General features: G+C 41.5%; 1 protein-coding gene across 1 annotated transcript in view; it reads left to right on the top strand.

The window, feature by feature from the left end:
* The window catches only part of MICAL2 (microtubule associated monooxygenase, calponin and LIM domain containing 2), a 212,788-nt gene that overhangs the window by 166,923 nt on the left and 21,042 nt on the right, over positions 1–24,823 (top strand). Inside the window, exons 32-34 of the mRNA XM_082683062.1 lie at positions 13,607–13,722; positions 18,314–18,406; positions 21,362–21,455. Coding sequence (XP_082539188.1) covers positions 13,607–13,722; positions 18,314–18,406; positions 21,362–21,455 — 303 coding nt within the window. The remainder of the gene's footprint in view (positions 1–13,606; positions 13,723–18,313; positions 18,407–21,361; positions 21,456–24,823) is intronic.

Consider the following 24,823-nt stretch of genomic DNA (forward strand, 5'->3'; position numbering starts at 1 on the left):
GAAGAATTTTCTTATAGTTGCTCTTAGTCTTTTTTGTTTGTTTGTTTTAAACTTTTTTACATTTAAATTTTACATCAGGAAACTATCCTAACATCACATGTGAGGTATGGATCCAACCCTGTTTTTGTTTATGTTTTAAGCTGTTTCCCTGGTTATTCTAAAGTAATTTAGTGACTAACCCATCTTCTCCTCTCTTATGTGAGATGACATCTTTGTCATGCATCAGATTCCTGTACTTGGACTGATTTCAATACCATCCATTATATTCTGTCGAGTTGTCTGTTACTTATCAGTACCACACTGTTTTAATTATGTTACCTTATATATTTATACGTTTTAAAATTTATGTATGTATTAGGTAGGAAAAGTATCCCATGATTGATCCTCTCTTTCAAAAACTTCCTGGCTCTTCCTGCTTTGTTTGATATTCTGTATGAATTTAACATCAGCTTCTTTATATACCCCAAAAATCCTATGACTACTTTTATGGGATTAAGTTTACAAATAAACTTGGCAAGAATTCACAACCGTATGATATGAATTGCCTTCCCATATGCTCTTTTTTATGGTGCCCCAGAATATTTAGGAAAATTTCAAACCTTATGTCTTATAGGTTGTGCATATTTATTATGTTTATTGCCATATATTAGTTTTTATTGCTCTTGTCAATAAAATCTTTTGATCTATCTTCCTACTATTGTTTGTATACCTGAAATGTGCCCATTTCTGTAGAGTACTTTTGCACCCATCCATTTTGCTAGTTCTCCTTGCTTGTAAAAGCTTTCCAATAGCCTCTCCTGGGTCCTTCCCAAATGTGCAATCATCAAATCTATAAATAATGATAATTTTAGGGTACTTGGGTGGCTCAGTTGGTTAAGCATCTGCTTTCAGCTCAGGTCAGGATCCCATTGTTCCAGGATCAAGTCCCACATCAGGCTCCCTGCTCAGCGAGGAGTCTGCTCCTCCCTCTCCCTCTGCCCCTACCCTGGCTCATGCTTGCTCTCTCTCTCTCTCAAATAAACAAATAAGTAATATTTTTTAAACTGTAACTTTACCTCTTGTTTAAAAGATGTATGCCTCCAATTTATTTTGTTACCTTAGTTTCTTTGGTTTCTAGACCCTCCAGAACAATATTAAATAAACGTAGTGATATGGTTTCCTTACGACATTCCTAACCTTAATGAGAATGCATCTCATTAATGTGAATGTTTTCCCATTTAAGCATGATGCTGGCTGGCTTCTGGGATGACCAGGATAAATTTAAACACTCTGAGGAAATTGCCATCTAATCCTATTTTATTGGAAGTATTTAACTCATGAATGGTTGTTGAATTTTATCAAATGTCACTCAGTACACTTCGGGGTGATTGTGTGATTATTTTTCTCCATAGTTTGACTACTACTGTGACTTATATAATAAAGTCACTGGTATTGAACCATCCTTATATTGCTGAAATGAATACCATTTGGTCCTGATGTCTTATTATTTTAATATGCTTTTCTGTTCTGTTTGCCAATATATTTTTTAAGATTTTATTTATTTGAGGGAGAGAGCAGGTGGGAGGGGGCAGAGCAGCAGAGGGGGAGGGAGAAGGACAAGCAGACTCTGAGCTGAGCAAAGAGCCAATGCAGGGCTCAATCCCAGGACCCTGAGATCATGACCTGAGCTGAAACCAAGAGATGGAAGCTTAATCGACTGAGCCACCCAGGCGCTCCTCTGTTTGCTAATATTTAATATTTTTGTATCAAATTCATTAGTAAGATTGGCCTTTAGTTCATTTATTTCACATTTATATGGCTTTTATATATACTGATTACAGTAACTGGAGGTGAATGTGTTTTCCTGACTTACTTATCATGGAGAACTGCTTCATTTATATTTACTAGGGAATGGTATGACTTCCTTGGTTTGGAACAGAAGGAGAAGGTAGAGAATGGAAGTAGGTTAAGGCTGACCAACTCTGGAAATAGTGTCTGGGCCCATTTCATGGAAGAGCTTTGTGTTTCTTGCAGATGTTCTTAGATCAGTATCCTAAGAGATTTGACCTACCCTATCAGATTAGGTGCATTAGTTTCCTTTTATTTCCCTGTCCTTGCCCAGCCCACCCACCAATCTCTCTCTCTCTCTCTCTCTCACTCTCTCTCACACACACACTGACATTGCTATCTCCACATGTAACATGTGGGTATACTCTCAAGCAATGGAAAGAGAAAAACAGAATTTTTTTTTTAAGATTTTATTTATTTATTTGGCAGACAGAGATCACTAGCAGGCAGAGAGACAGGCAGAGAGAGAGGGAAAAGCAGGCTCCCCGCCGAGCAGAGAGCCCGACGCCGCGGGGCTCCATCCCAGGACTCCGGGATCACGACCCGAGCTGAAAGCAGAGGTTTCAACCCCCTGAGCCACCCAGGCGCCCCAAAAAACAGCATTTTAATTGAAAATGAGAAACTTTCAAAACATATTTGAATGGAAATACCTCTAATTTATGATCACTTGAATAAATCGGCTGAAATTTAATTTTTATTATTTTTACAACAAAACTTTCTGGGTAAATTAACAGTATATATAAGCTTCTCTTTATTTATTTTTTTTAAAGATTTTATTCATTTGACAGACAGAGATCACAAGTAGGCAGAGAAGCAGGCAGAGAGAGGAGGCTCTCTCTCGCTGAGCAGAGAGCCCGACTCGGGGCTCCATCCCCAGACCCTGGGATCATGACCTGAGCCAAAGGCAGAGGCTTTAACCCACTGAGCCACTCAGGCGCCCCATAAACTTCTCTTTAAATTACTTAGGGGCATAAACTGATTTCAAGTGCTTACCAGTGCCAATTTTATACAAATTTAATACAGATTATCATTCTTGTATATCATTAAACAAGGCACCCTGACAATGTCTTTTTAAATTTTTGCATCAAGTCCTTATTGTAGTATAAAACATATACAGCAAATACACAAACCTTAAGTACACAACTGATGAATTTTTGTAAAGTGCACGTTTGTACTACTACATCTGAGATCAAGATATAGAAAATCACCAGCACTCAGTGTTATGTCCCAATGTTGGGTCCCCCAGTAATGGGTCCGTAATTAAAAGAGCGAGACTGATACAAAGCAAAGATCAAGAAAAGCTTTATTTTGACTGGCTTGGGCCATGCCTCTTACAGAGAGCACGACCCCCTCCCTGCCTCACAGACTAACTTTTATAGAGCAAAGGCCATGTGGTTGAGCCTGGCCACACACTGGTGGCTAATGAGATTGTAACACACAGAGAAAGCTGCCCAGTCACACACGGGTGTCCAATTGAACTACAATTCACTCCATAGTAGACATTTTAACTAGCCTGTCACCTTGGTGAGAATTGGTGCCCAAAAGGCGGGGCCCACACTCCTTGGTAGCTAGGGAGACAGTATGCGCGCTTTACTGATTGGCTGTCTCCACCTGACCTGATTCATCCCTGCATTGGGGCTGTTATCTCTACCTGACCTGACCCAGCCTTGTATTTGGGCTTTGTTACCTGGGACTGGTTTCCATACTTGCGTTTAAATAAGTTGGGAGAGGGGGGCAATTTAAGTTTTACTGCATAAACAACAAAATGGCTGTTCAACCGAGGTGGGGCCGCTCTGGCTAAAGAGGCCCTTACACTCAGAAGTCTCCATCATTGCCTCTTCCGACATATATGTGACTCCCAACAAAAGTACTTGCTTACCATCTCACGTCTATCATCTTGGATTACTTCAGCAGGTTTTTGACTGTACAAACTTTGGATCATTCAGTATTATGGTAGGCAGAATTCTGAGAGGACCTCATGCTTTCTGCCCTGTAGAATCTCCTGCCCTTGATTCTGGTGGGAACGTGAATATGATGGATCTCACTCCTGTGATTAGGTTACCAGATTTTGCAAATGTAATTAAGTTCTAAACCAATTGACTTTGAGCTAATCAAAAGGGAGATTATCCTGGGTAGGCCTAACTTAATTGGAGGAGCCCTTAATAAGAATGGGGTCCTTTCCTGAAACTCGCAGGGTGAGAAAGAGAAGATCCCGCTCGCCTGGAAGAAGTAAACTGACATTAGGAGAGGCCCTACGTGGCAAGGAGGCCTCTGGGAGCTAAGACGACCTCCCGCGGGCAGCCAGCGAGAAAACGGCCCCCTCTCCTACAACCACCAAGAGCGGAATTCTGCCAACAACTGCATGAGCTGAAGAGAACCCTGAGCTGCCCCTGAGACCCCGGCATGGCAGACACCTCCACTGCAGCTTTGTCAGACCCTGCACAGAGGACCCCGCTGAGCCCTGCCTACCTTCAACCGGTGTTGAATCTGAGCCTATTGCTTCTGCAACAACAGAACGTGCACATCTATACAGTGTCTGGCTTATTGGGGTGGGGGCAGGGATACACGCTGTCACGAGCTGCAGCGGTTCCTTCTTTGCCTCGCTGCCTTTTACTCCCTTGTGCGAGTATGCCACAACTTGTCATCTGATGCTGGGCACTTAGGGATTTTCTTTTGCTTTCTAGGGTGAATAATGCTTCTGAGCCTTTGGAGACCCATTGTTTCGGTTGGCTATTGTCAAAGATAAAGCCAGATGCTATGAAAAGTGTTAAGGATGGTTCCTAATAATAGAGTATTGCAACAGAAGAGAGAGAGTCCTATATGAACTGAACTCCCCTTTGATTTCCACAGAGGTGGCTGCGGGCTTCACAGGGTGATTGAGGGACAAGGAAGGGCTGAACAGAGGCTCAGTAGCGTCAAGGCAGTGAAAAATGACAAAGGCCCTGTGGGCATCAGTGCTGATTAGGCCAGCCACGTGTGTTAGCGGGAGACTGTTGAAGTTTGGATTCTGTCTTCACGTAAAGACAGGGAGACAAAGGTCCCATCCTTCCCGATGACTGCATTTCAAAGGACTGGCTTTCAGGTGCTTGAGAAAGACATCCTTGAGAGGTAGGAGATACATACACATCTCAAAGGGACAGAGGAAGGATTCTCATTTAAAAACCCTTTTTAGCAACTTCTCTAAAAAAGGGTAGTCAACCACCTATCAGCAGGTGTGGGCTAGAACAAACACTGAATTCTTGTTAGCCTTTGAGTTTTCTCAGGAAGGTACTTTTTCTTTCTATTTCCTTCCATGTAGGAGGAAGTGGGTGGGCTAAATTGTTTATGCCGAGAGTCTGCAGTGTTTCTAGGCCAAGGTTGAGGCCCAGCTAAGAAGACGGTTCAGAAGAGCTTGCCTAGACTTTGTTCAAAGACAGAATCTGTCAGTATATGCCAGGGAGTGGACTTGTTAGGTCGTGGGGTAGGCCTGTACGTGGTTGGCTTTAATAGGTACTGTCCCCCGTTTTCAAAAGTGCTTGTACCGGTGAGTATAGATTCCGGCAGAAAATGAGAACTCCCCTTGACCTCCATCTTTGTAATGCTTGACAGTCTCAGTTTTGTTTTGTGCTTGGATGCCACCATTTTTATTGTGGTATCTCATTATTGTTTTCATCAGCATTTACCTGCTAGTGATGTTACACTACTTTTCACATGCTTATTTAGATATTCTCTTGTAGGTCTGTTGTCAAGTCTTTTTGCCCATACTTCTACTGTGTAGACAGCCCTTTCCTTATTAATTTGTAATCTGTGTAGATTCTGGACAAAAGTCTTCTCCATCAGATATACGTATTATAAGTAACTCTCATTCTCAGGCTCACTTTTTCACTCTTTAAAGGTGAAATAATAATAAACTTCTATAAGTACACACATTACTTATTTAAATGCAGCCATAGTTATCAATAGTTTCCTTTATTGCTGCTTTTATATGCCAGTGATGAGACCTTTCCCTACTCTGAAGTCATAAAGATGTTTTGTGTTACTTTCTAGAACTGTGCCATCCAATATGGTAGTCATGATTTCACACTTGGAATTTGGCTAGTATGAGTGAGGAACTGAATTTTTAATTTAATGTTAAGAAATTTCCATTTAAATAGCAAATCAGTGGAAAATGTTCTATTAAACACAACTTTTTGCTTTTTGAATTACATTTGGCTTTAACCACTAAAAAAGTGTAACCTAAATAGGAATGTATAAAACATGTACCAGATTCTGAAGACTTAGTATGAATGAAATAATATAAAATATCTCAATAATTTGTATAGGACCACATGTTGAAACGATAATATTTTTGAAATTTGGGGCTACATAAAATATATGTTTAAGACTAATTGCATCTGTTTCTTTTTACACTCTTTAATGTGACTAGTTACATGTATGACTCATATTTCTATTGGACAACAGTTAAGGAAGTTTTATTATTTTACCTTTCACAGTTTAGTCTGCTAAATTTTTGTGTATTCTGTGAGGTAGAGGAAATGTTTGTTTATTTTTTTATGTTATCCACTTTATTCAGGAGCATTCATTAACAAGGCTGTCTTCCTCCACCCTACCCAAGTCATTGCTGTGATACTTTGTCATATATTAGGCAGGTCTGTTTTCAGACCTTCTATCCTTTTCCACTGACTGGTTTGTCCCTGTGCCTGAGTCACACTGTTTTCATTAAGTGGCTTTATAATAAATCTTCACAGCCTGGAATAGACCATCCACTTCATTCTTCTTTAAGATTGTCATGCCTAGGGGCGCCTGGGTGGCTCAGTGGGTTAAGCCGCTGCCTTCGGCTCAGGTCATGATCTCAGGGTCCTGGGATCGAGTCCCGCATCGGGCTCTCTGCTCAGCAGGGAGCCTGCTTCCCTCTCTCTCTGCCTGCCTCTCCATCTACTTGTGATTTCTCTCTGTCAAATAAATAAATAAAATCTTTAAAAAAAAAAAAAAAAAAAAAAAAAAAAGATTGTCATGCCTATTCTTGGCCTCCATGTGTCTTCCAGAATCAGTTAATCAATTTCCACAAAAATATTGTCTGAACATTTGATTGGGATTACATTGAATCTAGAGATAAATTTGGAGAGAATTAACAAATCCATGGACATGACGCCTCCCTGAGATCTTCTTCAGTTTCTGTCCATGTTTTATGATTGTAGTGATCCCGCCCTATTTTCATTAGATATATTCTCTAGTATTTGACTTTTTGATGCGATTATAAATGATAGCCTTTAATTGATTAATTTATAGACTTTTTTAAAAAAGATTTTATTTATTTATTTGACAGAGAGAGAGACAGCAAGAGCAGGAACACCAGCAGGGAGAGTGGGAGAGAGAGAAGCAGTCTTCCCACTGAGCAGGAATGTGCTCAATCCCAGGACCCTGGGATCATGACCGGAGCCTAAGGCAGATGCTTAACAACTGAGCCACCCAGGTGTCCCAATTTATAGACATTTGATAATTTTAGAATAATGAGTCTTTTGATCTAAGAATGTACAATATTCTTAGTCTTCTATTTAGCCAGAGTTTCTAAAATTCTAGCTATAAATCCTTTACCAGATACTTTTTCGCAAATATTTTTCTCTTAGTTAGTGGATTGTCTTTTTATTTTCATCACATCTTCCAAAAGATAGAAGATTTTTTAGTTTGATGAAGTCAAATTTATTAATTTTTCTCTTTTGTAATTTGAGTTATATTTAAGAAATCTTTAAGACCAAAGTCACTAAGAATGTCTGCTGTGTTTTCTCCCAGAACTTTACAGTTTTTAGCTTTCAGGCTTAGATCTGTAATCCAATTCTAATTAACTTTTTATAGTGAATAAAAGTCAAGGTTTTTTGTTTTTGTTCTGGTTTTTGTTTATTTGTCTGTCTATAGATATCTAGTTGTCAACACTACTTGTTAAAAAGACTATTCTTTCTCTATTGGGTTATTCTGACACCTTCACGATAATCAACTGACTAAATACATGTGATATGTCTCTGTGAATCTTCCCACTGCTCTATATGTTTATCCTTACACTAATAGTGTTCTACTCTTGCTCACTGTAGCATTAGAGCAGGTCTGGAAAACAGGTAGTGGAGTCCCCCAGTATTGTTCTAAAAAATTATTTTGGCTATTCTAGGTATTTTGTGTTTCTGTATTAATTTCAGAATGAGTTTATCAATGTCTACGGAGTAAACCTGCTAGAATTTTGATTGGGATTGTTTTTTTATTTCTAAGTCAATTGAGGAAGATTTGACAACTGCTGAGTCTTCCTGTTCGTGAAAATGGAACATCTCTCTAGCCAGGGTTTCTTTCATTTTTCTTAGGGAGTTTGTAGTGTGTAGATTCTGTATATATTTTATTAAATGTATCCCTGGAGTATTTCATTTTATTGTTGTCGCTCTTATAAATGGAATGGCTTTCTTCATTTTGATTTTCAGGTGCTCATTGTTGATATAAAGAAACACAGTTAACTTTTTATCATGCCCTTACTAAACTCACTTATTATTCTAAGAGCTTTTTTGTAGGATTTTCTAAATAAATAATCATGTTGTCTACAACTACAGTTTGACATTTCTCTTTTCAATTTGTATACCTTTTATTTAACTTTCTTGCCTTATTGCTCTGCCTACAACTTCCTATACAATGCTAAATAGAAATGTTAAGAATGTACATCATTGTCTTTTTCTCCCAATAACAGAGGGATTATATTTCACTGTTGAATATATTATTTGCTGTAAATTTTTAAGATAGGTACTCTCTATTATACTAAAGAAGATTCCTTCTATTCTTAGCTTACTCTGACTTTTTATCATGAGTAATAGTAAATTTTATCAAATGTTTTTTTAAAATCTATTGAGATAATCATTTTTTACTTTAATCAAAAATGTACTGAATTACACTGATTTTTTTAATAGAGATTTGAAAATGTTATGATATTATTGTGTTCTCGGAGTAAACCCAACTTGATCATCGTATATCATCTTTTTATTTGTCACTATATTGGATTTGCTAGTTGTTTTTAGTAGTTCCGCAGCTATGTTTATGAGAGTTACTGGTCTGAAATTTTCCTTCTTGCAATATCTGTGTCAGGTTTTGGATTCGAACTTAAGCTAGCCTTGTAACACAAGTTAAGATGTGTTCCATCTTTTCCTATTCTCTGGAAGAGGGTTTTTATGTTTATTTGTTTTAACACTGGTGTTATTTGGTTTTTAAACATTTGAACACAAAGTCATCTAGCCTACTATTTTCTTTGTAGGATGGTTTTTAATTGTGGACTTGGTTTCTTTAATAGATACGTAAGTATTCAGATTTTCTATTTCTTCTTATGTCAGTTCTGGTAAGTCATGTTTTTCAATGAATTTGTCCATTTTATCCAAATTTTCAAATTTAGATAGTTTGTATAATAGAGTCCTGAATACTTTTCATCCTTAATATTGGTGATTTGTGTTTTCTTTCTCTTTTTTCTTAATCATTCTTTTTAGAAGTCATCAATGTTATATATTTTGAAGAATCTTATTTTTGCTTTGTTAATTTTCCATTTTATTTCTATTTTGTTTTTATCATTTCTCATAATCTGTTCCATCTTGATTATTTTCTTCCTTTTAGATTCTTAGGTTCATTGCTGGTTCTTTTTCTAGCTTTTTGAAATAGATCTTACGACATTGATTCTAAACTTCTCTTTTGCACAGTGTCTACACTGAAAGCTCTAAATTTCCCTCAAGTCACTACTTTGGCTACATTCTAGTTATGTTGTTATGACATATTCTTATCCCATCTGCTTCAATTTACTTTTATTGGTTTTCAGAAAAGTATTACATAATTTCTAACAATTTTCAGATTTTCTAGTTATATTTTATATTGTTGATTTTCAGCTTAATCTCACTATTGTCAGAAGACATACTATGTATGACTTCAGTTGTTTCCTTATGGTTTGGCATAGCACCAATTTAGTAAATATTCAATGTGCTGCAGAAAAGGATGTATTTTCTCTGGTTGTTCTCAGCTTGTTGGCAGTCAAGGGACTTGGGAACTCTTCACTCAGAATGATAAGCATTTTAGGAGCTCTGTGTCAGGAACTGGAATCAAAGACCAAATATTGGTGGGAATGAGGGACAGAGAACAAATTATATATTATATATTTCACACTATCCTACATTAAATAGTTGATTATCTTTTAAAGAAGTTAAAAACCGAAAGGGAAATTATTTTATATTTACTCTTTCTAGAGCTCTTCATTCCATGTGTTATATTCCTTCTGCTTTAGAGCTTCTTTTGACATTTTTCTTATGTATGTCTGCTAACAACAAATTATCCTAAAGGCTTAATTTTTTCCCCTCATTTTAAATGAATTATTCACTGGACATAGAATTATAATCTGACAGACTTTTCTTTTAGCATTTTAATGATGTTTCATTATTCCTTGGCTTATTTAGGTTCTGATGAGATGTCCATGCACATTCTTATCTTTGTTTCTCTGTGTATAATATATTATTTTTCTTTGTCTGGTTTTAAGATTTTATTTCTCTGTCTGGTTTATTATCATGAGACTTGCTATGATTTTCCTTATGTTTACCCTGTTTGTGGTTTATTGAGCTTCTTGGAACTGTGAATTTACAATTTTCATTAAATTTGTGTGATTTTCAACAATATTACATCAATGACTTTTTCTATCTCGTGCTATCCTTCTGGCACTCCAATCTTATGTATTTTAGACCACCTCATGTTATCCCACAGATCACTGAAGTTCTGTTCAGTTTTTCAGTCTTTTTCCCCCTCTATGTTTCATTTTGGATTATCTCTATTGCTGTTATTTAATTTCACGGCCTATTTTTCTCTCTAATGTTTAATCTACTATTAAGCTGACTCAGTGAAATTTTCATTTCAGATTTTGTATTTTTCATATTTTTTATGTTCCATTTGGTTCTTTTTCTGCATTTTTTTTTACCTGCTCATTCTGTTCATACTGTCTTTTTACATTTTTGAGCATACTTATAATAGTTATTTTCAAATCCTTGTCTGCTAATTTCATTATCTCTGAGTCTGCTTTTATTAACTGATTTTTCTCTTGATGATGAGTTCATTGTCCTGTTCTTTTACATATCTAGTAGTTGCTTTCTCGCTGCTAGGTTTTATGACTATTACATTGTAGGGTGTCTAGACTTTGTTTCTTCGTTTAAAGAATGTTATATAAACAGTAAAAATGTTTGTCAGACAGTAGAGTAATTTGAAGATCAATTTGTTTCTTTCAAGATTGTTTTTAAACTTATTTGGGGCAGTTTATAATAACCTTTACCCTAGGGCTAATTTATCCTTATTAGTAAAGTATGACTCTTCTGTGGCCTCTATTCTAATGCCCACAAAGTTTGTTCTACCCTAGATGGGTGGAACTTGAGGATTTCTCAATCCTCTAAAAAGCTTTAGAGGTTATTTAGCCTATAACTTCCCAACAGTAACAGGCCTAGTGTCATGTAGTTACACTCTATGCATCTAAAGTTTACTATTAAGCAATAGACTCAAGGGGACTTCTGTGCTTATTCCTGTGCTTTTTCTGCATCGCTCTCTCCTCTACCCCCTCCCCCAACATTCCAGCTGCCTCCACTCACCCAAACCCTGACCTCTGTCTTTTCAACTCAGTGAACCTGAGAGAGGAAGCTAGTGTGATTGTAGGACTTCATTTGGTTCTCTTCTTACCTTTATCACAGTTCTGCACTGCCTGTTGTCTAATGTCTGGGAACAGATGCATGGTATATTTTGTCCTGATTTCTGGTGCTTTGTGGTGGGAGATCAATCCCAGAATCAGTCACTTCATCATAGCCAGAGTGAAACAATGCTGCCAAGTCTTTTTTAATTTTGCAACTGAAAAGTAAATTTCTGGAATCAATGGTTCTGTGATGGAAAAGAGTAAACGGGGGAGAGCTTCAGAGGTAACTATATATAATGTTGGCCAGAAGTTTAAGAAATGCAGTATATTTGGAAATATTTTCTTCTCGATTTCAAAATAAGATTCAGTGGGACTATTATATTCATTTTTGGAAGTTTCTGCTTTAGGTCACTACACTTCTCTGTACAATGGAGGCTAATTAGGCAGTGTTGCTAATATTACAGTATTGTTGATTTGGGTCAATGGGAACAATGAGGCAGTTGCTGCTGCTACTGTTGACGATGACAAGATTTATTTACCTATCTTCAATGAACCTGGCACTGTGTTAGGCTCTTTCCATCGATCACCTTTATTCTTTTACTATAGTACTGCAAGTCAGAAGTTGTGAGCTCCAAAACTCAGGAAATTGAAGTTAGCTCCTCAAGCTCACACACTAAGAAGTGAACACTCTGTGACTACTTTACTCCATAGTAACCCAGTAGCTGGAGTTGGAGGACAATCTGAGCTCACCACCAGCGGTGCCCCTTCCACTACTATGCTGCCCTCTGATGCTCTCTTCACCTGAGCTTCCCCATCTGGCAAATTGTAGTGGAAAACAGTTAACTCCTTTCCTGGGGAGGCTGTGCTTGTATATAGATGTTTTGCATTATTTTGCTTTGAATAACAGCATATGTAAATGTGCTCCCAGAGGTTAAAATTACCCTTCTTTTTTAAAACTTGGCCTCTCCCACTGGGGTAAATAGTTGAAAATTATGGGGAGGAAAAGGCAGACTGGAGAGAATGTGAGTCACATGGAATTGCTTCTCCTTCTCCCTCTCCGCCCAGCACGTATTTCTATTCGGATATAAGCTGTCATGGCAGAGTGAAGATTTGTACATTTCCTTTCGTGGCTTCCTCAAGCATTGTGACAGTCAGTACCCAGCGCAGGTTCATTGAAACATCATTCATTAACTCCGCATCAGGAGGATGTCCAGGGACAGATGTCTTTGCTGAAAAGAATAAAAGCCTCCTGTGGCACCTGGAGGACTTTACCACACACGGTCTCCAGCCAGATCACAAAGAGATTCTAGCGAACACGGGCCCTTTGCCGCCTCTAACCATCTACCTCTTGTTCTGAGGTTGGCCGAGCTCCTGGACTCCAGCTCTCCCCTGGGTCCTGCATTGTCGAGCCCTCCCTATCTTCAACTGCCTTTCCTGGCATTTGAATCATCACTTCGATGATGTGATAATATCTGCAAGTTGGGAAAATAAAAGTGGCATTTGTTTAGCCATAATTAATGAAATATTTATGTTGCATGAGACTATGTGATAAAACCTCAGGCTTAGCGTCCTTTTGCTTCTGATTACATTTGGGATTTTTTTTTTCTATGACCAGACATTCTGACGCCAGCTCTTTTACACTGAGCAGATGTCATGTAGTAAAAATGGGTGCCAGATGCTGTGAGCCACAGAAGGGCGATTTGTTTAAGAGCTGGCTCGGACTTTTTTGCATTCAATTACTCTGCAGAACGAACCTTACCCGAGCATTTAGGTAACTCAGCTAACTTCAGACAAGCGTTTTAATAATAGATTTCATCGCCGAATGTGTTCTAAGCAACACACCATATAAATGGTGTTTAAGGAATTAATTGATTTCTGCATAATACCTTTTTTTTTTTCTTTAATATGAAAGGAGAGCTGCAAAGCTCTTGGCAGGGACCCAGAAATGTAATTAGCATGGAGGGCCAAATTTTCAGTTGCCCTCAGGTACTGCCTCCTCCTGCTCACAGCAGGTGCAGTGAGGGAAGAGCAGGGAGGAAGGGAATGATGGTAAGAAGGCAGAGGGAGAAGGAGCTTTGGGGCACACGGTAGGAAAAGAAGTTGGGATTTCAGTGAGCTCTTCTCTTCCCATTTCAGGTTCCAAACACATACCTAGCCGAGGGCAGGTGACAGGGGCTGCCTCTTCTACTTCCTCCAGCAACTCCTCCTCTGCAGATGAAGGATTTCATCCCCAGCCTTCCTTGCGGTCAAAGGTAACAACACCTGGCCAACCAAAGAAGGCCTTGGCTTGTGGGGGCCATTTACCCTCCAGGTTTCAGACCCGCGGTGGACTCCAGCTGCAGTGGTTTCATTAGGATCACGTTTCATTGCATCTGACAACAACCGCTTTTCACCTGGAACACCAAGAATGATTTTTTTTTTTTTTTTTAACTTTTAGAAGCTTGCCTTTCTCAAAAACTTCAACGGGCAGAAAGAAAAAACAACAACAACAAACCAGACATATTTACTTAAAATCATTTGGTGACTGCAGCTCTTAAAGTGGGTTTAATATGTGGTCCAACAAGCAAACCATCGAAAAAAATTACAACAAGCAGATGCATATTTCCCGGGGGGAAACACAGCTTCATTTAAGAAGCACTAGAGGCAGATTGCATGGAAAATGTTATGTTTATTCTAATCAGAACTATGAAATGAACCATGCAGTTGCATCCAGACGTGGGTACTCCAAGAGTCCCCGCTGTGGAAAGGAAGGGTCTAGCTGCGTGCTGGCTAGGGAGATGGCTGTCCTCTTAGCTTCATGACTGTATTTCTGGAAAACACTTTAAGCAACTTCCATACCCACAGATTTTAAAAACACAAACATTGTTATATGTCTTTAAAGGCATCTGTGTGTCACAGACATGAAGACACATCCCATGACCAAACCTCACTGTTGTTTTCTTGGTCCACTGGGGCCAGGGCATTTTCACTGGGACTGAGGGATGAATGGTTGGACCTAAAATGCTTCCCAGGAGAACAGAGGAGCAGTTCACTGTGCTAACAGTGTTTATTTTTTGGAGCAGTGAGGATCTGAGGAGAAGGGGAGAGAACCAAATTTATTTACTTAGACTCAACTTTTCCATATCTGGCATTAGGAACTTCTGGCGTCATCTCAAGTCACTCAGGGGTTCCAGCTCCCCACGACCCAGCTTAGAGCAAGTCAGGAGGGGGCTGGGACATGGCATGAGAGAGAGAGAGAGAGAGAAACAGTGTGTGTGTGTGTGTGTGTGTGTGTGCGCACGCACATGTGTCTGTGTGTGTGGTGGGGGAGAGGGAGGGACAGGGTAAGAGGGAGGGAGGAAGGGAATGCAAATGAAAAAGAATATATATGCATTTTTCATTTCTAACCATGGACACCTCTGATTAGTCCAGTACTCAACACAAATAAATTTGGTGTGTTATGTTGATTTCCTGGGGTTTCTTTCCTGTCCCTCTCATCCCTTTCAGTGACCTTGAGTTCAGTCAGTATTCAAATGAATACACGCATTCATCAGTCATGCTAACAGCCATTCCAACACTCGAGAAGAAGAGAATGGAATAGCCCAAACACATCAAATAGCAAGACTGTGAGATCTAGGGCAAGCCTTGCAAGTAGCTCCTTGTCCTCCTGCTGGCCCAGAACAGAGCCTGTCAACACTTAAACTTGCAGCGTGGAAAAGCTTGCCTGCTTCACCTGGCATCTGACCACTCTTACAGGAAGGGAAGCTGGCCAAAAGTTATTTCTTTACTACTTCCCAAGGGCCCACCCTGAAGGAACAGGGGTTTTCTCCTTTCTTTACAGGTGTGTCTCCAGCCCCTTGGCACAGAGCTCCCATCAGCTCAAATGAACCTTTGCGCAGGAAACTGGAGACAGGATGTGAACACTCCACCCCTTCCCTTCGCTTTGGTCCTCCCCACCCTCTCCCCTCCCAAAGCCAGGCCTGGACCTGGGAAACTGGAGCAGGCACTCCTCCTGGGTCCTGCCAGATCTCTCCCTTTCTCTGTCCTTTGTCTCTTCCTTTGTCGCCCCGCGCCTCTCTCCTTGCCTCTCTCTGCTGTCATTGCCACTCGTGAGGATGTGAGGACCGTGCCCAGTTCATCATAAGACTAGATGAGCATTTGTGAACAAATCGTCCTTCTTTTCTATGTCAACATCTTTTAACAAAAGGCAATAGTGGCTTTCTTTCCTCCTCTAGGTTCTGGTTTGCTAACTCTTGATAGAGCAGGAAACGTTTGGCAGTTCTGCTGCTTGAAGTGTTAACATGGTGTGATGCTGTCAAGCCACCCCCCTTGAAATTATATTAAATGGTCTTAATTTAAGAGGAAACCTTGACATTTCTATAAGGCAGTGTCCTTGATGTGCCTGCACAGTATTTGGCCTAGGAAAGGCCGTGTAGACCAGCTGAAAATGTGGTTGCCGGTTTCAGGCTACCTGGGCTTAACTCCTGGCCAATGACTAATTGTGCCATCTTGGGCAAGTTATTTTGGTCCAAGATTTGATTGCCTTATATTATTAATATAAGTTGAGGGATATATGAGCTAATACATGTGAAATAATCTGTGTAATATCTTCCATGTAGCACTCACGACGTGCTGGGATTTACTATATAAATTAATATAATGGAAGCTCAAGAGATATTTGTGATGGAGTTAGGCAGTCTTTGGGCAACAACCACCAGGATTTCCACCATGCCCCTCTGCCTTAACCTTTCCAGAAAGCTCCTGGCTGTCTAATGGTGGGGTTCCATTCCTGCCCCCCTAAATGTCCCAGATCCTCTGTTCAGGGTGTTTGACAGTCAATCTAGAAGTTAGCTCCTAGAAATGAAGATGATATGATATGGAATAAGTTTCAGTTCTGAGAGCTAGAATTTCCTTTCAAGGATGAAAAAGGTCTTTGGGATTCTAGATCCTAAGGAAAATTCTAGAAAAATGAAATTTCATCAAGATAAACCTTTTCACTGACGATCTGTAGATACTCTGAGGCCTCAGAGTTGGCTGATTGCTGAGGAACATGATAGTCTCCCCAACCATATCCTTGGAATGGGTGACTAAATGACCAGGATCTGCGGGGCCCTGCAGCCCGAATATGCTTTTCAGGCATAATCTCTGATCTCCATCGTGGACCTGGATTCCTCTGGCAGTATCTGGAATACGCCTGTTAGGTCATTCTGCCCTTGTGGGTTTATACTCCCTTTAATGGGCAAACATCCAGTTCAATCACAGATACTGAATGCCCAGGCACCAGGCTAGCCGTAACAAAATTTTAATTTCATATCTATTTCTGCCAGCATTAAAAAGAAATCTCTAGCATGCTCTAATCTTTATCTAATATGTTATCTAATATTACCTAATTATTATCTAATATTAATATAATTTTACATATCTAATGTGTAGAAAGTGGATGAGTATGCTCCAAGAAGACAAACTGATAGTAAAACTAGCCTAAATTTAACATTTACTTTGTATACATAGGAGATCTCTATATATAGATAGGTATATCTATATATATATGTATGTGGGTGTATATCATATATATGCACACGAATATGAAAAATAATTGATTTTAGGACATTATAATCATGCTAATTTATAATACGATGATCTAATAATCATGTCACTAATAATAATCATGATAAAAACTAATAAAAATCATGATATTTACGTATTTATCCCCTATCCTTTTCAAGTATTCTATGAAGGGAATGACCCACATTCTCTCAGTTAATTCTTATAACATCCCTACAAGATAGGCATTCAATCATTTTCATTGCTCTGAAGTTCAGAAAGTTGTGTGGCAGGCTGAATCTCAACTTGGCTGAGATTTGATGTCAGCTTTGCAAGGCGCCAGGGCCCAGTGCTCCACCAGTACTGTCTGCTCTCTTTGCAACCAGAAGTGTCTCCTCTGCTTTCCAATATGTGGATCTGGCCATACCATTTCTTCTTCTTTCTCTGGTCTTCCAAACCTGGAAGTGACATTACCAAGATCCACATCTATTTTCAATATTCTATTCTATTTTCTATTTCACATTCTGTTTTCAATTTCTATCTATTTTCTATTTCAAATAGATTTTGAGTGTTCTGGATTTATAAGCACAGGCATACACAAAATCCAGTGACATCAATGACATATTTGCACAAGCAAAATAAAGTAGGAAAGGGAGCAATCTTATGGCTACTTTAAGCCAAGAAACATTTATCTTAGAAATATTTAGACATATTCCTCTATTCCCAGATTTAATTAAGCAATGTAGACCTAACCTGAGGATTGTTTAAAGTTGCTAAATGGTTTTCATGTTTGTGTGTGTGTGAGTGTGTGTGGGTGTTTATGTTTGAGTGTGTCTGTGTTTTCTTCTCAGGCTCATTCTTCTTGGTCCTTATGGTAACACCTGTGTAGAATATAATTTTTGTGTTATTCCTTTCCTCAACTGAACCAAGTCAATTCTCTATAAAGCCCTTCTACGTATCTACATAGACACCATTCCCAACCCCAAACATACACACCAGTTTCCCAATCGAGCATCTACAAGCCACATGTGGCCATTTAAATTTATCCTTGAATGCATGCAAGTGAAATTAAGTTTAAAATTCAGTTTCTTATTTATGCTAGCTCATTTCAAATGTCCAGTAGCCACATGTGGCTAGGGGCTTGCATATTTTAGCACAGATTCAGAAATTTCCATCATCACCAGACATTGTATGGGACATCATCGTTCTAGAAGCTAAGCAGTAGCTTGGCTGGAGCAAATAGAAGCCTGTGTCATTATTTGGCAGATTTTAATCCCATTTCTCTCACATCCATTTTTTCTTCTCTGTTGGTTTTTGTAGGAAAGGAAGACACTCAGAAGAAGGAGGAAGCTGGAGAGAGCAACAAAACAATTGGTTAAGCAAGAAGAATTGAAAAGACTTCATAAAGCTCAGGTCAGAAAACAAACTTGACTTGGGTGATTGAGCCTGGGGTCAGGGACCTGGCAAATGGCTTGGAAAGCCCCTTGGAAGTCTCTGTTGTACTGAGGGAGATAGGCTGGGGGAAAGTTCAGCCTCTCTTCTCTGAATGACCAGATTCGTGGGCATCCTAAAGGCCCTGACTCAGTCCCTGGTGGGACCCTGGGGCCTGAGGAGCCCAGGTGTAGAGCTGGCCCACTCCCAATTGCCTTTCCATCTGAAAATGTGTGTCATACAAAGTGAGCCTGGAATGACAGCCAACACAGGGCCGTGGGAACCATCCCAAGCCCTGACTGCCACATTGGCAGTGGACTTGGTCTTGTCCTCCGCGAGGATACAACTTTCCCCTGACTTCCTGCCAGTGTCCCTGCTGAACTGACAGCTATTAGGAGCTCTCTCTATTCCAGGGTTCGTCACAAACCCAGGCATCTAGCAGTTCAATACACAGATTCCCGTCTTGGTTGTTAGCACTAACATTTCTGCCCCGGTGGGTCTGCCCTCATCTGTCACAAACAGGCAAAGGAAACAGAAAGTCAAAGGAAACATAAGCAGACTTAGCCCTGACAAACAGCAAGGTTTTAAGACAGAAGGATTTAGAGTGACCTCTCATATTCACTCAGTGTTCCTTACTATTCCTTCCTGCAGTTGCCCCCTTTATTTGGCTATGTAGTTCCATTGAGGAAGGAAGCCTCTTAACCCAGCCTCCTTTACCCTTCACAGTGACTGACAAGGGAGCCACCCCTTTCACCCAACAAACAGGGAAAATCCCCAGAAAGTCCCCTTGTCCCCTCTCAACTTCTGAAACAGCTTTCCTTGAAACATTGTAACACGGCCTTGTGAGAAGGAGCTGTCTTCATGCTGTGGCTTGGCAGACTGGCGCTCCCCCTCCTTACCTGCTCCCTCCGGACCACAGGTGGTGATGAGAACCACCACAGTCTTTGGGAGCCTCAACTGCTAGTGCTCACAGCAGCCCCTTCTAGTCTTCAAGATTTTCATCCTTGGCTTCCAAAGAACAGCCGCTCTATTAGTCTGCTCAGCTGCCGTAACAAGAGAGCACAGAATATGTGGCTTAAACAACAGGAATTTGTTTCTCATAGTTCTGGAGGCTGGAAACCCAAGATCAAAGTGCCTTCAGGACTGGGCTCTGGTGAAGCCTCTCTTCCTGGCCTGTAAACACTGCCTTCTTTCTGGGCCCAGCTGGAGAGAGAGATGTCTCTCATGTCACTTCATCTTCCCATCAGGTCTCCAGTCCTGTGGCATTGGGGGCCCGCCCCAATGATCTTACATAACCTTAAAAGCCCTGTCTCCAAATACAGTCACACTGGGGGGTTAGGGCTTCACTATATGAATGGGGGGGAGGGGCACGAAACAATTCAGTCTGTAATCACCATATAGCCATAAATGCATGAGAGTCGGTCATAAAGTCATTTAAGTGTTTCCCTTCCAAGAGTGATTCTATGTCATCCCATCAAGAGTTGGATTCATAACAGCAGAATTGTCTTTAACAGAGAGACAGAGGGCACGAAAGTATGGTGGTGTCATACGGAATTCCCGTCGATTTCAGATTTTACATTAAACCCTGGGATGTGAACCCCCTTAGCTGGGAGGAGGAGAGCCAGGGGGCCCCTCAGGCCTGACCCCCACTTGCTTGTCTTTATGGGGTTGGAGGTACTTCGGTGACTGTCCTCCGAATCCAGGGGAGACCGAGAAGATGTGCAGTTGAGGAGGAGAGGGGGTGGGACAGCTGCCGGGAGGTGAAGGAGGGAGAGCACATTCTACCTGCCCAGACAGCTGCCGGCTCCTTCTGTCTCCCTGTTCGGCCAGGTGCGCAGTCTGTTCTGCCATGAGATCTGCCTTCTGGCAGCATGTTGTTTGAAACTGGAGGAAACCGATGGGGCACAGAATGTACGTGGGAAAGTCTTTCCCCTCATTTTCCTTCCTAACACCGACAAGAGAGAACTAGCCGGTAGGGAAACTGGGAACGTAAATGCAAACCCAAGTTTGACTGGTACCAACAGTGAGTCTACGGAGGGTGTGAGGCTGTCCCTCACTGGGTCTTGTGTTCATCATCTGCTACTCACAGCCGCTGCACACTTGCCCATTAAGAGGCCCCTGGGTGTCAGCCCCCTGGTACAGTGAAAGAAGAGGGACCATCTATAGCTGAGGACGGGAGCTGGACACGCCGAGCAAGGTGCACCAAGCCTGGGAGTTGGTCTGGGGTCTCCTTCTCAAGACCAGCTTCTCAGGAGGTATCTGCTGGCTCTTCTTGGCAGAATGGAATGTGACCATGCTCCGTGTTTACCCCCAGAACCGTGTCCTCTGAGTAGTTGCTTCCTGTCTGCATATGCTTTGTCCATTGCCAGAGGCAAAGGTACGGAAGAGTCTGGGAGCCATGAGGACCACCCACCTAGCCCAGCATCCTCTGCCTAAGGGCTCATCTGTGTGGTTGGCCTGGTCAAGGACGACCGTTCTCACGTCTCCATGGGGGCAGATGGAGCTTTTAGACAGACTCCTTGCTTTATGTCGTCACACTATAGAAGGGAGACATCAAGATCTTGTTATTTGAGGGGACACCTGGGTGGCTCAGTGGGTTAAAACCTCTGCCTTTGGCTCAGGTCATGATCCCAGGGTCCTGGGATCAAGCCCCACTTCGGGCTCTTTGCTCACCAGGGAGCCTGCTTCCCCATCTCTCTCTCTGCCTGCCTCTCTGCCTACTTGGGATCTCTGTCCGTCAAATAAATAAATAGAATCTTAAAAAAAAAAAAAAAGATCTCGTTATTTGGGAATTCAGAGGTCCTTACCCAAGGAGGGACATCATAAGAACAGGGCCTCTTTTTCTTAAAAAGTAAGTAGCAGGCTGAGCGCCCCCACCCCCCGCCACGTGACTGCACCTTCAGAGTCCCTGTGTGACACACAATCCTGGCTTTGCAGGCCATCCAGAGGCAGCTGGAGGAAGTCGAGGAGCGCCAGAGGGCTTCAGAGATCCAAGGCGTGAGGCTGGAGAAGGCGCTGAGAGGGGAAGCAGGTAGGCAGCCCTGGAGAGGTGGGTGTGGGCCCACGTCCGTGGTCTGAGAATAGTGCTGGTCTAGCCATGCCGTCACCCAATGGAACCATTAATGCAGACATGCATCACTGGTTTCCAATATCAAACTGACGGTCCCAGTGGAAATTCCTAGGGTCCTGGCCAACCTGTGGGCCTTGTACCTGGGTTTCCAGCCTGACCATCTAATCTCTATGTGAATGTTCTTTGCAATCCAGGGGTGATGAGAAATTCAGAAGAACCACTGGGGTGTTCAGACAACATTGGAAGTGAATCAGAACCCAGACATGGACTCAAAGTCCTCATTTCTTCCTTTTCTAGCCATGTCCATTGGGCCAGTTGCATCCTAAACCTTTACAAACTTTCATTTTCTCCTCTAAAATGGGGATATTTGTTGTTTCCTTTAGAACTTATATAAGGTTTAAAGAAGATGTTATATATCTATATCTATATAAAATAAAGAAAATGAATTAGTGTCTTGTCTGGTACAAGAAATGGTAAGTATTCCACCAATAGCTTCAGACTCTTGGATCCAAACAGAATTCCTCTGGTGAAAACCTACGATGTGGGAGACATGAAGACAATGGGTCTATAAGGATGAGCACAGCCCAGTTTCTGCCTTTGAGAGGTCCATGGTCCACTGAAGGATGTGGACATGTAAATAAACAGACTGTACCACAGAAGGACAGGGGTAGGGATAGGAACAGCATTCGGGGAGGGGGACATGGGAACATAGTCGCGAGTTTCCTCACTGAACTTGGGGAGAAGGGTGCTCTGGCTAAGCACCTGGAAGGGTGGAAACCACAGGAAGGATAGGAATTCACCTCTTCACTAGGAGGTGAGGAGATTGTTCTGGAAGAGGGAATGGCACCGGCAAAGTCCAGATGGGAAAAGACGTGAAGTGCCTCAGTGAACAAGGAGCCTGCCAAGGATTCTGAGGTGAGGGATGACTTAAAGAAGTTTATATTTTGGGAAACTGCCCCAGCACTAGTTCACGTCTAGTGAATTGGAGTGACCCTTACAGTTAGTGGGGGTGGAGTGGCATTGTCTCTTTAGTTTTCGAATGTGATGTCTTTAGCCTTCTGTGTTTTGGATATCACATGTGAAAAACCAGACCCTGAAAACATCTCCATGTGCTATTGTGTAAGCAATATGGTACTTGTTCAACAACGTAGCGGAAGGTTGGGATTTCAGTTCTCTTAAAAGTTCAGTTATTTGAGAGGGATGGCACCAATAGGGGCAGACCTGGATTTTGTGAGGCCTGAAATTTGTACAAAGTCCCATGGGCAAAATTGGGAGGGTTGCTCCCGGAGCCTTGTGAGGTCTCAACCGAGTGAGGGGCCCCGCGGTGTGGGCTTCTATAGCTGCATGGTTCGCTGGTTTCTGAGTGGCAAGGACATGCTGGGGTCTGACTTTCTCCCTCTGAGCCACGGTTCTGGTTTGTAAGGTGGGAGTGATCCGCATACCTATGTCTTTGATTTGTGGTAAGGATTGGCTAAAATGGTTTATGTGGAAGTCCTAGTATAGCCTCTGGCATGGGATAGATGATTAGTATTTGTTTGTTTGTTTGTTTCTTTCTTTCTTTCTTTCTTTTAAGATTCTATTTATTTATTTGAGAGAGAGAATGAGAGCACGAGTGAGGGAGGAACAGAAGGAGAAGCAGACTCCCCACTGAGCAGGGAGCCCAATGAGGGACTCGATCCCAGGACCCTGACATCATGACCTGAGCTGAAGGCAGACACTTAGCCACCCAGGCGCCTGTGTTCCTTTTCTTACTAAAATACACTGTGCATTTCCTGGCAAAGATAACCCAAATCCACCTATCAGGAGTAGACTTCATGACAAAAAGAATAACTGTTTCTTGCCTGGAGTGAAGGTCCCTGCCTACCTCTACAGCTGTTGCTGGGACATTCCGTACAAGTAACTGCCCTTGTTGGCTGCACAGCCAGATTCCCCATCAAGAAGGCTCTGCTCTGGTGTCTGGGAATCCACAGGGTTCAGTGAGAGCCTAAGACATGGAAAGAATAAGCCAGCAAAGCTGGGGCATATTTCAGTTTGCGGGGGAGGCAGGATGGTGTGCTGGGGAAAGGTGGCCAAGAGCCCTGGGTGCAAATTCTGCCCCATTGCATTTAGGCTGCGTGACCCTGGGAGAATTGCTTCACCTCTCGGGCTGCAGATTCCATATGTGAGAAATGGAGCTAATAACCCTCACATTACGGGGTCATTTTGAGAATTAAGGGCATTGGTGGGCAGAATGCCTCCCAAGAGTGTCTGCCACGTTGCAGACATTCAACAAATGCCACCAATACCCATTTTTTTACAAAGTACTCTTAAATATCCGCACGCACATGCACTGTGATTTGACTCGCTAATCTTTACGGCTTAAAATTTAGATTCTAGACACCAGATTTTTCAAGCTTCTGAAAATCTCCCTATTCCCCAAGTGTACAGAAAGGATATTTTGAATTATCAGCTGAAGAAAGCCAGCTTCTGTTTTCAAAGGTGTGTCGACCCAGCCAGAAGATGGATTCCCTTCATTCCCTTTACATCCTTAGTAATTTAATTCCCCTGTTCAGCTTATGGGCCTTTTCCTCCCTTGATTGTCCTTGTGCGGGTGACAGATGCAGATCAACGCGGGGCTGGAGCCTGGAAGAGTCGAGTCAAGGAGAGCGGCCCCGAAGGAAACCAAACGGAAGATGTGCAAACCAGGCATCGAAATTAATACACTCCAACTTGTAATAACATTTGTGCAATAATAATATTCCTTTGCAGTTTAATATTCTATTCCGCCCCTTTAAAAGATTGCCCTGGTGCTTAATGAATGACCAATCCTTATTAGGTTAAGTTGTATTTGAGCTGGCCTGTGCTGCTCTGGTTCAAGTGATTTAATGGGAATTATTTAATAGGTATTATTAGGATAATTAGAAAATGATCACAGTTAGGCAATAATATTGAGCTATAAAGGTTGTGAATAACCAAATTTAGAGACAGGCCTGAAAACATGAGTAGTCTGTGACAGTTATGCAAGGCTCCTCTAATAATTACGTGCGCCAGCCTGAAAGGCTCTTTTGTTCCTAGGAGTTATTCATTAGGCGGGCATTGAATTAGAGGAACATGCGGGGGTGCAGGACGGAGGGCAATGATGGCTGATGAGCAGAATGAAGCTTTGATGAGCTCCTAATTGTCGTGACAACAATTCCTTCTTTCTTTCTTCCCAACAGTCAGAAATAAACTCCCCCACCCCCAGGAAGGGTTGTTCCCCCATTTTATCATGGAAAGGGAAACAAAGAAAAACAAAAATCCAACCACCCACCCTGGATGATAAGCCATGATGTCCTGTGGGGTGGGTGTTG

This window comes from Mustela nivalis (assembly GCF_964662115.1).
Source record: "Mustela nivalis genome assembly, chromosome: 9".
In the NCBI taxonomy this organism is placed as follows: Eukaryota; Metazoa; Chordata; class Mammalia; order Carnivora; family Mustelidae; genus Mustela; species Mustela nivalis.